Source organism: Carassius carassius, chromosome 3 (assembly GCF_963082965.1).
Source record: "Carassius carassius chromosome 3, fCarCar2.1, whole genome shotgun sequence".
NCBI classification, from domain to species: Eukaryota; Metazoa; Chordata; class Actinopteri; order Cypriniformes; family Cyprinidae; genus Carassius; species Carassius carassius.
In genome coordinates this window covers 12,615,336-12,629,503 of record NC_081757.1, presented here as the reverse complement: position 1 = coordinate 12,629,503, position 14,168 = coordinate 12,615,336, and the positions used below count along the sequence as shown (strand labels likewise).

The 14,168-nt window shown below is 38.7% G+C and overlaps 1 protein-coding gene across 2 annotated transcripts; it reads left to right on the top strand.

Moving 5' to 3' along the window:
* Nucleotides 1–414: 414 nt before the first annotated feature.
* On the top strand, nt 415–13,861 carry LOC132119527 (tripartite motif-containing protein 66-like). Of its 2 annotated transcripts, none has more exons than XM_059529583.1 (15): nt 415–981; nt 1,195–1,311; nt 1,576–1,690; nt 1,905–2,051; nt 2,336–2,453; nt 4,149–4,780; nt 7,293–7,499; nt 8,312–8,402; nt 8,514–8,589; nt 10,950–11,130; nt 11,214–11,905; nt 11,993–12,113; nt 12,283–12,357; nt 12,454–12,606; nt 13,543–13,861. In XM_059529583.1, the coding sequence occupies exons 1-15, from the start codon at nt 881–883 to the stop codon at nt 13,789–13,791; spliced, it is 3,075 nt and encodes a 1,024-aa protein (XP_059385566.1). In that variant the 5' UTR covers nt 415–880; the 3' UTR covers nt 13,792–13,861. The 2 variants fall into 2 exon arrangements, with proteins under 2 accessions (XP_059385566.1, XP_059385558.1); XM_059529575.1 differs by having other exon boundaries at nt 8,309–8,402.
* Nucleotides 13,862–14,168: the final 307 nt, after the last annotated feature.

Below are 14,168 nucleotides of genomic sequence, written 5' to 3'. Positions count from 1 at the left end.
TCAATTTCAATTTTGTGATTTTTTTTTCCTGATTTTTTAAAAATTCATTCATACATGAAAGCCATATCTATTACTTTATTTGGCTCTTAAAATTGAAAAATGTTTTATTATAATATAAAATATATATATATAAAATAGAATAAAATAATAAGGTAGTTAGTAACTTGTCTTGGTATGTAGTTTTCTTGATAATTTAAACTTATAATTCTAATGTGATATTTTAAAAATAAATGTAAAATAAAATAGTTAAAAACCTGTCTATGTAGTTTGCAGGATCATGTAAACTTAGCATTCTGATGTGATATTGTTTTTAATGTCCAGTGCAAGGTGGGTGTGAAATGTGGGCCATTCTGAAGGCACATTTGAAAGCAGTATCTGTTACTTTATTTGGCTCTTCAAAAGCACACGTAGAGTTCCATTCCTCATATTGGCAGGGCTTTTAATGAGACGTTAACCGATTGATCAAAGCTGTGCTGTGTTCCATATTTGTCTGTTTTACTTTTGCTGGAAAAATGATGCGTTTATACGTCCAGAAATATTTATAAGGATTTCGAAGTGCTTTGTTTCTCCACTAAAAATAAATGAAGCTAGCATAGAGAGTGACTCACCGAGGTCAAGTGAGGTCTTTCTTGCTATATCGGTCAAAATGATTTGAACATACTTAAAGCCTCATTAAACCTGCAGGACTCGGAGAGATTCCACGTGCTCATATTAACACATTTGTTTTCCAGCATTTTTCCATTGTAACCTTTCTTTTAAATATTTGATGCTTGATTACAGATAATGTGTTCTTAATGGGAATCGGCTGATTAGACCTCATTTCCTCTCTTCTGTTGTCTTGCGTGTCTCAGGAGCTGGTTGCTGCGGGCATGCAGTTGTCATGTGTCCTCTCCATAAACAGGAGCCTCTGGAACTCCTGTGTGAAACGTGCGACCTCTTGGCCTGTAACATCTGTCACCTGTCCGCCCACAAAGACCATCGGTATGCATAGAGGACACATACCCACTGCCACGCATGGCCACGTTCACAATGCTCTTGTACACATGCAAACACTCCCTCTCTCTTACGCTTCTCTAAACACAAATAGAACAGGTGGCCACTTTCTAATGTATCAACAAATATGCTATCGAGCATATTGTGTGTAAATGTTAAAAGTCAAAGGTGTTTCACTGGCTGTTGGTTTCTTATCTTTAGACTGGTGCATGTTGGGAAGGCTCTGCAAGACCAGCGCTGGCTCCTGCAGAACCTCATGGCCCGAGTGGAGGAGAAGAGATCTGCTGTGGAGAGCACCGCTAAACAGATCCAGGGCAGGTGAGATGAGATGAACTCCCACCTATTCCACCTCCATGATGCTGCTAATGTTAGCGTTAATGCTAGTTAAACAGAGCGTGTCCATTACTCATCTGAAATGTGAACAGCTGGGATTATTAAGACAACCAGCATAGTTTATGTAAAGCATAATGACGTTGACAAGATCCATTGCTTCCTTTGAATGATTTCGGCAGATGTTCAAGCATCCAGATGTTTATCCTCCCTCAACCATCTCCTCGTTCGTTTTTCTTTCTTTTTGTCCAGGCTCCATGGTATAAAGATCACGCAGAGGAAGGCAGAGAACCAGATAAAAATGGCTAAGATGATTATGATGAACGAGCTTAACAAACGGGCCAACCTATTAATAGAACAACTAGAGGTAATGACTTTTTCCCTAGTTTCCCCCTCCGTATTTTCTGTGCCGTTCCAAACGTACTGTATTCATCTCCAAACATCCATGGATGTAGTGGTGATGGAGCGTGCGGGACAGAACTTCTTCTGAGCAAATCATGCAAAATAGGCAGATTCTGCCGAGTAGCGACAAGCAGATGGGGATCTTAGGAAAAGTAGTGAGCAGTGTCTTCCGGTTGCAGAGTATTTCCAGTGATTTCAAGCAGCGTCTGGAGGACCAGCTGCAGGGGGCCATAGAGCTGTGCAGCCAGCTGGAGCACGTGAGGAACTTCATTACCTGGGCTACAGCCCACCACAGACGCAATCCACTGCTATTCAGCAAAGAGCTGGTAGGATTTTCTCCTGTCCAAGTGGGCTTCAGATGTTAAGATTCCTGGCAGCTGCCTGCTACATTTCTGGCAGGTCTTAAAAAGTTGTCTGCACTATTAGTTTAAAGCAGCTTCACCTCTTTTTTTGCAGCTGCATTTAGAACTAGCCTTAATAATTTTCTCGCAAACTTAAAAATAGAGAGACAGTGCAGAAAGAGTTTCAGTTTCACTCCCAGAATTGCATGCAGTATTTATAACTGGGTGTCTCTGTAATCATGAGGTTTGATCTATAATTCATTTGTCAGATTGCTCTTCAGATGCAGCAGTTATTGGAGCCACTGATGCTCTCAGAGGCTTGGACCCCGTTGAAAATCAAGTTTAACTGGGATGCCAGCTTCTGGACCAAGCAGATGTCCACTTTAGGTAAACTGAGCTATTGGACAATGCCATTAGATGGCTATTTTTATAACTTTAATATATGCTGTGTTCTTCATACAAGGATAATGTCAAACTAGATTTGCACATTCCAGGAAGGAAATTCCTGTGTTTTCAAGCCCTCAAAAACTGGTATTAAAGTTAAAGACGAGCTTAGGGTTTAGACTTTGGTTCTGTATAAATGAAATTTGGTTGCAGTGTAAAGGTGAAAGATAGGCCAATCAAAGTGCCTTATGCAAAATATCATAATGCCATCATCACTTTTGTTCATTTAAAATGGAGAACATGGTAACTAACAATGTCAGTCGGACATTTTAAAATACTTTAAATCTTTAAATGTCTTAAAAAAATACTATCCGTAGTTATAGTTTTGATGAAAATATTCTTTCAATTTATTCATGTCATAATTCATGAATTTCACTAGCATCACATTTAATTTTAACAAAAATATTTAAGTTGATGATAGTGCAGTATCAACAATTTATAATAAAAAATAAAAATAAATATATACATAAATCTGTCTTTGGATAATAAAAAATTATAGTGATATATATACAGTACAGACCAAAAGTTTGTAAACATTACTATTTTTAATGTTTTTGAAAGAAGTTTCTTCTGCTCATCAAGCCTGCATTTATTTGATAAAAAATACAGAAAAAACAGTAATATTGTGAAATATTATTACAACTTAAAATAATAGTTTTCTATTTGAATATACTTTAAAAAAATTAATTTATTCCTGTGATGCAAAGCAGAATTTTCAGCATCATTACTCCAGCCTTCAGTGTCACATGTAACATCCAGTCTATCACATGATCATATAGAAATCATTCTAATATTCTGATTTATTATGAGTGTTGGAAACAGTTCTGCTGTCGAATATATTTGATGAATAAAAGGTTCAAAAGAACTGCATTTATTAAAAAAAATTTTTTTTCTAATAATATATATTCTAATAATATATTTTCTTTACTATCACTTTTTATCAATTTAACACATCCTTGCTGAATAAAAGTATTGATTTTATAAAAAAAAAGAAAGAAAAAAATTACTGACCCTAAATTACTGACCATTAGTGTATATTGTTATTACAATATATTTATATTTTAAAAACATAGCTTTTTTTTTTTTTTTTTTTTTTTTTTTTTTTGCTTTTTATTTATCAAAGTATCCTAAAAAAGTATCACATGTTTTGAAAAAATATTAAGCAGCAGATCTGTTTCCAACTTTGATAATGAATCATCATATAAGAATGATTTCTAAAGGATCATGTGATAATGATCCTAAAAATTCAGCTTTGCATCACAGAAATAAATGATAATTTAAAGTATAATAAATTTAAAAACAATTATTTTAAATTGTAATAATATATCACAATATAAATTTTTTTCAGTATTTTCGATCAAATAAATGCAGGCTTGATGAGCAGAAGAAACTTATTTCAAAAACATTAAAAATAGTAATGTTTCCAAACTTTTGGTCTGTACTGTATATCTATAGTGATAATGAAGACGCTAATATATATTTATTATGACTGAGGACATAAAAATACCTTTCTTAATGTTTTTGCCACTAGCACAAGATTAGTGTTACAAGATAACTAGTGTTTTACTAGTGCAGAAGAAAAAAAGTTAGGAACATCTGTTGCTATGCAAGCACAGCAATGATTCCTTCTTGCTTTAGGTCAACTTGTTGTTGAAGGTGGAAGTCGTCCATACCCAGAGGTTGTGGGTCATCCCAGTATCCTGCGACCCCAGACTGTCCAATGCATAGCAATGCCTCCTCTGTGCCATGGGGTGCGGGAACCTGGCTGCGCCTGCCAGACCTTCTGCCAGCCTCCGCTCTGCTGTCTTCACTGCAGACCTACTCAATCCGTCCCTTTGGATAAATTCCCTTCCCAGTGTCCTCAGGCCGCCAGGCAGAGCTCCCCGCCATCTCTTCACAGCTGCTGGGAGGCTGATGCATCTGTCCAGGTGCATCCACCTGGAGCTCACCCTGGATCTGACACCGTCCAGCATGGAACCAGCTCCGCTTCACTTCGACAGCCTGTTGGAGCCAACAACCACCCGTTGCCTGAGCCTCTCCTTGCTAGTTCCAACCAGGCTGCCATGAATGGGAGAAACTCTGCACTAGGCCAGCCTCCCTGTGAAAGAGGACACACATCTGCACCCCAAGCAGCTACAGGTCAAGAAGCATCATCAGACAAAGAACTGCCACACGTCCGTAATCAGGCTCAAGTGCAGATGACCACAGAAACCAGCAACCAGCCCATGATTGAACTGCAGCCTATCATTGCTCGCGTCAATGACGACAGGGTGAGTTTCATTAATGTGTCATTTATTTGTCCTTTGCAAAGCAATACCTTTGCTCTCATTGTGCTAAATACTGACCACAGTCCTCAGGCCTGTTGCTCTTTAGTGCTTGCAAAGTTTGCATGTCAACCACACCGTTAACTGGTTCACACCACAAGTCCTAGCAGATGAAAAGGCCATCGAGCAGCACTGCAAATGTGCTCAAGCATTGGAAGAGGACTCAAGTGTGGGGTCCTTACAGTATACTGACTTTCATTTTGGTAGTTGATTATTTGTTTTTCAGAGTCAAGATTTTAGGTTAAAACTTGTGAAGTTTTGAATGAATGAATGGAAAGTATACATTTTCAGCAAAGTGACAGGTCTTTTTTTTAATGTTATTTATTATTAACCATGACTATTACTAATCATCTAGTACCATTTCTGCAAGTCATTTCAATTGTCCTGCAGTGCTGCAAATGAGTTTGTGAAGTAGAGATATTCCATGTGGTGTCTCCATGACAGTGGCTCACAAACAGGAGGCCGGGAGGGGGAATAAAAATGACTTAAAATGATTTAAATTAAGAAAAAAAAACAACAACAATTAAAATAAGCTAAAACATTTAAACGCACTAGATATTTCTTATTCTAATTCACCCCCTAAAAAGTAGTTTTCTTTAAAAACACTTGAAATCTCTGGTATATGAGGTAGCTAATAATAAAAATATAATTGGTAGACCTGGAAAAGTGTAAATTAATCAAATACATGGGCAATTTTTTTATATAATAAACATTTTCATACTTAGGCTAAGTTAAATTATTTTATCTGGTAATAATTATAAGCAAAAAATGTAGTAAATATTTCTTATGCTGTATGAGGTCATAAAAATGACATGTAATTAATCAGTAAAGAAATTAACTTCAGTAACTTCAATAGTATCATATATCAAGTATATTATATTATTATTATTATTGATTATTATTTTAACTTTTGTATTTAAACTTGCATACCGTATATTAGATAATAATAATAGTATTCATAATATATGTGTGCGTGTGTGTGTGTGTTTGTGATTATTATGAAGTATTATATAAAAGATAATTAATTATTAAAGAAAAAAGTTTTAGGTTAAGCACACGTCACACTTCTGACATGCTATCACACTGCTTACACTGTCACATTTCATGTCAACCACCCATTTACTGTCATTGCTATTTCGTCTTTTTATGTTTTTTGCTATTTCAGTTCAGACCTGTTGTGCTTGTGCTTTAAGTGCATTTGGAGTGGACGACAGCGTGAGAACAGTAAACTCAACATCGAAACGAGCTCCACCGCTCTCAATATTAATTTAGAAAGAGGAAATTGAATCATTCCAGGCAGCATCATCTCTATTTATGTGGCTGTAATGTGTTTTCTTCTTGACAGCTGCTGACAGCACCTCTGCAAGCAGATGGTGAGACACAAACTGTGGTGTGAGCTCAGAAACAATTAAGACCACAAAATAACACGCTCACACACACACACACATAAACATGCTCTGCTCAGCAACCGCTCCTCAAGCTGTATTGGATGAGAACCAAATCAGGCGTTAGAAGTTATTATTAGTTCTCTTGATGTCAGTATTTTGATGAATCTTCCCAGGACAAACACCATTCAAAATCAGTTTCCCTGTAAGATTTGCCACTCCAGAGGCAAATTAGTCTAATATATATATATTTTATTATGTATCATCTTCAGCCCATAACTGTGACATGATTAAAGGGAGGGAGAAAAGCGCTTGGGTGCAACCACATATTTACTTAACCTGGCATTAATGAGAAGCTAGGGGAATTGAAGGAGCCGGCTGTTGCATTTTTCTTCATCTCGCTGTAGAGCCCACACGATTACCTTTAAAGTCTCTGAGACCTCCTACCTTCTCTCTGCTCCCACACATGCTTGCAAGACACACTCTCCACAGCTCGATTCATTCCACCTTCTCCTCCTGGGCTTCTATCAGGTGAGTTTTTTAATCCTGAGGTAATTAAGAGAGAGAAAAAAAACAAGAGAGGGCTAAAAGTCAGATGAAGGAGGGGCTACGTTGAGTGTACGGGCTGCTGCCTTCAACTCTGACATTTGTCGTGTTAGTGAAAGATGCAGTCGCTTGGGCATTTCTACAACTTCTCGCATTAGTGAAACGATGACAAGAGAAGAAGAGGGCCGTGGAGGAGAGAAAGTCTAATCTCTGATGTGTTAATGCTGCTTATTCAAAGAAGCCTTCCATGCCCCAGATGTGGGATTTACATACGATAATTGGTGGTGTAACTAAGTCATATATTATCAGGAGAATTATTTTGTAGCGTACGGAGTTGTGGCACTTTTCTCTCTGTGTTTTATAGATGTGGTTGTTAAGCATAGCTAGTGTGCATTGTCACACTCAAGGTTATTGTTCCTCACCTTCATGTTCTCTGTTGTCACTGTTGCTATGGTTGTAGTGTGCCGGATGTCAAGATCACTTTTAGCCTGGTGCTGCACTAATGAGACTTTGGCTCTCTTCCGTAGAGATCCTCGGCGCTGGAGATGTTCACACGGGCTCAAGGCCGAGGAGATGACGGCCAGAAACGTTCCAGTTCGAAGAGGGCGACCAGGTCTCAGAGCACCTCAAAAGGACCCAGAGGACCTCGTAAAAGGCTCTGTAAAGACAGGCCACCCAGGGCTGCTCATAGCCTGGCAACAGTGGCTGGGGACCAGGGATGCACAACGCAGCAGGTACACTTTCTATATATGTGGCAAGACAAACATACCGTCTTTTCACAGCGATGCCACAGAAACTTTTTTTGGGGGGTTGGTTCCCCAAAGAACCTCTCAGTGAACAGTTCTTAAAAGAACCACCAACATTAAAATTTTACCACTATAAAGAACCTTTAGTGGTATGGAAAGGTACCGGGATGTTAAGATTTTTCATGGAACCATCAATTTAAAAATTAGAACTATAACTGAAATATACTATCAAGAGAGTGAAAATTCTTTCACCACCTATTTTTTGTTTCAGTGTGAAATACCATAGAGGTGTAGTCATAATGTAAAACACGGACTCCACAAACTTTTTTGAAAATATATTTCTAAAGACAAGAATAGTACATTGGTATGAATAATTCACTATATTAATATTAATTGACATTGATAAAATGCTCTTGTCCTGAATTGCTTTTCATCCCGGTTCCTTTTAAAGTTCATTTCAAACATTCATTCTCTCTGTCATACAGTGCAAAACACCTTTGTTCCAGCACACAGCACTGTTACTTGCCTTTTAAGGAATAAACCAGATGATGCACAACAAATGAGATAACTGTTGTCTTGGAAACAGTTTCTTTAACCTCTTTCTGTTTGAGAACAAATTAGATGCAGCAGCCCACATAACTGATTGTATTCAGTTTAACAAGTTCACTGTTGGCTCACATTCATATTCGCTGATTTAGTCTGCATGCTGATGTCGTGACATCACTGCATCCATTACCTGTCATCAAAGTGGCAGTGTTTCATAGCTTCGATTTTACTCATTGCTTCTTCTATTTCAGCAGATCTGTGCACGACTCGATGCTTCTGAGATGATCATAGGACATATAAACAGTCACACTGCATCCTCTCTGACCACCTACAAGTCTGAACCAGGTTAAGAGGCCCATTATGATTTATAAATAAGCTTCTTTCATTTTCAACTTAGAAATAGAAATGCATTTCATAGGGGACTAATCAGTCTAAATGGCGTTTTACTGGTTTCAGATCATGTATATGCATATGCCTATGAAAACAGAAGGCTGAAAACCAGAAAGAGGAAAAGACAAGATCCAGACACCAGGTAGAATTAAAAAAATAAAAATAAATAAAAAGCTCCAGGTTTAATGTGCTTATTTATAGGGGCTGCACAATTTGGACAAAATTTTGTAATTATATATCAATATGACCAGGGCTTGACATTAACACCTGCCAAATGTGGTTGGATTTTGCTCGTGGCATGTAACACAGTGACTCCCAACTAGTCACTTTTGGCAGGTTGAATAATTGTAATGTTTTTAAAAGGCATCTGAAATAAGCCATATTGCAGTGTGACACTACGACACTACAACTCCCATGAGTATTACATGCACACTAGTGATGCGCGGGTCCAACCGTGGGTCACACTTTTATGAAATTATTTGGCCCGCCCCCCAAATAAAGTAAAATTTCCTTACCCGCCCCAACCCGACCCGCAGGTTATGAGGCGGCCTATCATAATTCAGCTATCAAACTGCCCAGCTATTTCACTTCTGCACCGTATTTCACACACACACACACACACACACACGCGCGCGCACGCAAGCCCACGCAAATGAGGATGAGCGCATGTAGCCGGTGAAGTCTCTATCCACAAACAGACATACATCGTCTGCAGATATAAGGTATTTCATTGCACTTTAACAAGTAATCTGAACGGCCTGTATATGTGCAATATTTTAAACGAGCCCTCACTAACTGAGTTTAATGGCACAGTTATGTTAGAACGCATCTCATTCTTGTTTCTGTGGCCGTGCGTCGATCTCGTCATGAGGCACGCGGTGCGGAGCGCTGTATGACTGGTGCATCAGTTCAAATCAATTTCACTCCAAATATATGAACTTAACTGTTTTGAATAGCCTACTTTATATTTAACGTGTTTGTTTATGTCCAATATTAGTGTTAAACTGCTGGACTTTAAATGAAATCTGCGCAGATGCGGCAGATTTGTCACAGGACGCGCGATATGACCGTTGCGTCCAGCTATATATGAACTAGCTGTTTTAAATACAGTTATTTTTATATTTAAAGTTAGTTTATCAGTATGTTTGAAAGTATATTTTGTCAATTATTGGTGATTCCATAGGCTCTCTCTCCGCATCTGCGCGGTTTAAAATCCCAAATAGTTATGCTATGACAAGAACAAAGAATCTCTCTCTTGCTCCACCCGTGCATGATCATCTGATCTGATTTGAAAAATGACCATATCGACCAACACTGCAACATATATGGATTTTTTTTGTGACATGACATTCAGCCAAGTATGGTGACCCATACTCAGAATTCGTGCTTTGCATTTAACCCATCCAAAGTGCACACACACAGAGCAGTGAACACACACACACACACTGTGAACACACACCCGGAGCAGTGGGCAGCCATTTATGCTGCGGCGCCCGGGGAGCAGTTGGGGGTTCGATGCCTTGCTCAAGGGCACCTCAGTCGTGGTATTGCCGGCCTAAGATTCGAACCCACAACCCTAGGATTAGGGGTCAAACTCTCTAACCACTAGGCCACAACTTCCTTGTTTTGTTTTTAATGACCTGATTTTAATGTTATGAGGAGTTATGTCGTTGGACGCCGGTGGAGCTATGTGGCGACATATAAAAGGTGTAACAAAACCCGGTGAGCAGACAACACACAAGAGAAAACCTGACGATGAAACCAAAAAGGAAGAAGAGACAAAGAAAAACAAAAGACTTTTCAACGAAAAGTGGAAGTCAAGTAGAGAATGGCTGGTATATGATATGAGAGTATATTCACAACAACAAAAATGTGACTAGTATAAATGCTGTGTAGCTAGTAACTTTGGAAAACCACTAGTCACACTGGCTAGTGAACAAAAAAGTGAATGTCAAGCCCTGAATATGACTATAACATAATAATATTACTCAATATTTTATTATGGTTATAATTACATAAGTAAAAATACTAAACAATATAAGATCATTATTGCAATATTTTCCCTGTAGAATTTTTTTTTATTATATGAGAAAAATATATTAATAATAATAATAAATGGTACAATATTGTAAAATCTGAAAAAAAGCAATACTAATAGTCATGGATTAATAGCTTCATTTTCTCATTAAAGGGATAGTTCACCTTCAGTTTCTGGTCCCCATTGACCTGCATTATGTTTTTTTTATACTATGTCACTGGGGACCAGCAACTGAAGGTGAACTAGCCCTTTAAGTATGGGAAGATGTAAACATCCCAAACTCATGTGCAGCAGCAATCACTGCGGATCAATCCTGTCTAAAAGAACACAATGCTGCTCTAAGTCATGCATGATTTAGGTTTTACTTATATAAATTGCTGGTCCTACAAGGAACATTGCAAAATTTTCTTGAAGGTTGAAAGGTAGAAATGTTTTTTTCTTTTTTGTGTGTGTGTGTTCTACAGTGATAAAGAAGCCCCAGATGGTTCGAAGGTTCCAGTTGTGTGTCTTGAGCGACTCAAGATCCTAGTGTCACGACATCCACCACAGAACCATCAGAGCACAGACCTTTCTTCTCAAACAGAGCCTGGACTCAAACCTGAAGAAACTGTCTTCAGGGTGCTAGAGAGAAAGGTTACTTCTCAGGTATCACTTTAATGTTGATGAAATGCTTTTCTAGGATTTATATCACCTCGCAGCTTATAATAATAATTTTAATGTCCTTAAAGGGAACTTTGGATAAGGAGTCAGTTCAGACAGAGGACAGCATGTCGCCCATAGAGCAGCTATCACCAGAACATCTGCCTAGCAGTGAATCATCTGGCTCACTTGACGTCTCTCAGCCTCCTGTGCAAGAATTTTGCAACATAAACCAAGAGTCCAGGGTACTAGCCATCTCCAATGATTTAGACCCTATCTTACAACCTGACACAGAAGAAATAAACTCCCCATCTGAGCTCAAATCAGTGACAGGTTCTGATTTCCAAACTGAATCCACAAGAGAGGCTGAAGCAGATGCAGATGTGGAATCAGAGCTCCTGCAGGAATCAGATCCGAGCGCTGAATCCGAACTGCAGTTCGAATGTGAATCGGAATATATTTCAGAGCAGCCTCCTGAATTGGTGCTCTCGGCTTCTGAACAGGAATTTGAATCGGATCCAGATTCCACGGCCGAAGTTACTCTGAATCTTGAACCAGATTCTGAATGGGAAGCGGAGCAGCCGGTTCTTCCACCTACCGCCGGCTCCGAGACTGTATCAGATCCTGCCGTTGAACGTCAATCTGCAGAGGAAAGCCCTGAGATAGAGAATGAAGACTTCTGTGCAGTCTGTCTCATCGGAGGAGACCTTCTCTGCTGTGATCGTTGCCCCAAAGTCTTTCACCTGTCATGCCATGTCCCTCCTCTCCATAGTTTCCCCATGTAAGCCATTATGCCTTCTACTTCACATATCCACCTGTGTCTTCACTCACTGCTGAAACTAACCTTTATCATCTCGGGCTTCCACAGAGGCGACTGGATTTGCACCCTGTGCAGGGATGTGGAGCAGCCAGAGGTGGAATCTAACTGTGAGAATGACCAGATGTCCACGGGTTTGCTGCCACATGGGCTGTCTGCGTGTGACCAGAGGGTAAGTAAAGTGGGTGCCGAGTCTCATCTGGCCCAGCTCAGACTAACCCTGTGACCTCAGAGATCTAGGAGTCGAAATCCACAAAAAGTTCCTCCCTCAAGAGATTTACTGTCTGTCTAACCAAAGTGAAATATCTCTGTTGATGGATGCCTTGTCTGCTTGATCACAGAAATGCGAGAAGTTGACGCTGCTGATCCTCAGCAACATTCTCAGCGCTCCGTTCCACGAGCCTGTTAGCCCTCTGGTGATTTTCAAATGAATATCTTATGATTTTATATTTGTAGATGATACTTTTATCTATCTTTCTATCTGTTCATTTTCTATTTGTATTTATTTATAGGCCCGTCATTATTATCAGATCATCAAGAAACCCATGGATTTGTCTGTCATTCGGAACAGGCTCAGCAGGACCAGCAACACACACTATCGCTCCCCGCAAGAGTTTGTGGCTGATGTCCTGCTCATGTTCAAAAACTGTGCCAAGTTCAACTACGTGAGTGAAAGGCATTATTTTGTTAATCGACCTCCTCCTAGCCATTAGTGGTGAATATTTAATTTCATAACTGATTCACATTCAAACGCCGTACTGATATAATGATTATGCATTACTTTTTTAATATCCTGTTTAATTTAGCTGAAATAAAATTTTTAATAGATTAGCCTAAAAAAAAACCATGACTACACTCATTTGTGTTCATTCTGTGTATTTGCATTGTATAATAAATGAAGCCCTGAAAGTAATTTTGGGAGGAGCTTGTTCATCTAATCCTGTCAATCAAATCACAAGCATGTATAAGTGGCTATTTACAGTATCCCAGTCTGTCAGCCTCCAAATCCATCTTTATTTTTTTGTACACTGCATTACCAAAATTATGTGGCCATGCAGTGACATGATCAGAAACAGGTGCATAAAGTCCATTTACTCACATCACTCTTAAAGGATTATGTTTACTTGTTGCAGAAAGATAAAGATACATTTGCTTGAGAAGCAAAATTGTCTGCAGATAAATGTTTTTTGCTAATATACACTACCAGTCAACATTTTTTGAATAATTAAGATTTCTTTTTTTCCTTTTACGATAAGGCTGGATTTGTTGTAATTTATTATTTCGGTGGTAAAGCTTATTTTCAGCAGACATTACATTACTTCATTGTCACATAATCCTTCAGAAATCATTCTAATATTCTTATCTGGTGTTCAATTATTTAGCAGTTATTATTGGTGCTCAATCATTAATAATGGTTGTTATCATTGTGCTCTTTTTGTGGAAACTGATTTATTTTTCAAGCATTCTTTAATGAATACAAAGTTCAAAAGAACACCATTCATTTGAAATATAAATTTTTGTAACATGAATGTCTTTACTTTCATAAATCCTTGCTGAATATGTTTCTTTCTTTCTCTCTCTCTCTCTTTCTCTTTCTCCAGCCGGACTCAGAGGTGGCTCAGGCAGGCCATAGTCTACAGTCCTTTTTCACATCCAAACTGAGGGAGGTTTTCCCAGATCTGACCTGCCCTGTCCAGGTGGAGGAGGAGGAGGAGGACTCAGACAATGAGGATTATGAGGAGCTGGAGAGAGCTATGGCGACTGGATTTCCCTGGCCTGAGAGAAAAGAGCAGAGCCACAGGAAGAGGAAGAGAAGGCACTCCCTCAACTGGAGGAGAACTCACTATTAGTTTTGCCTCTATAAATATGTACAGAGACTTTTGACCTACTCGCTTTGAGTTTTCCATCCTGGGCGACTTGCTGTTGAAATACAGTATATGCTTTTTCTGAGGACTAATCTCACACATTATAACCAGTTGATGTGTTATGCTGTTATCTGTAGCTGTGGGTAGGTGTTGATATAAGCCTATATCTCCAGACTTCGCCTAAGTTCTTGCACTTGTATTTATTCCTATGCTTATACTTACATTAAATTACACAGTCAATGTTGGTGGCTGGCAACTGCGACTTAGTAAATCTATATAAATAACATTAATTGGTAATTTGCTCTAAATTTCATTCTTCTTTTTATCCAAATATCTCTTATAATGAGGTATTTTTTCCAGCT

Bases quoted from the DNA above. Each gene is read 5' to 3' on its own strand.
- LOC132119527 (XM_059529575.1), top strand. From the start codon at position 881: ATGTGTCCTCTCCATAAACAGGAGCCTCTGGAACTCCTGTGTGAAACG. The intron at 2,052-2,335 runs GTAGGATTTTCT...TTCATTTGTCAG, and splicing joins TGCTATTCAGCAAAGAGCTG to ATTGCTCTTCAGATGCAGCA. The intron at 11,906-11,992 runs GTAAGCCATTAT...GGGCTTCCACAG, and splicing joins CCTCTCCATAGTTTCCCCAT to AGGCGACTGGATTTGCACCC.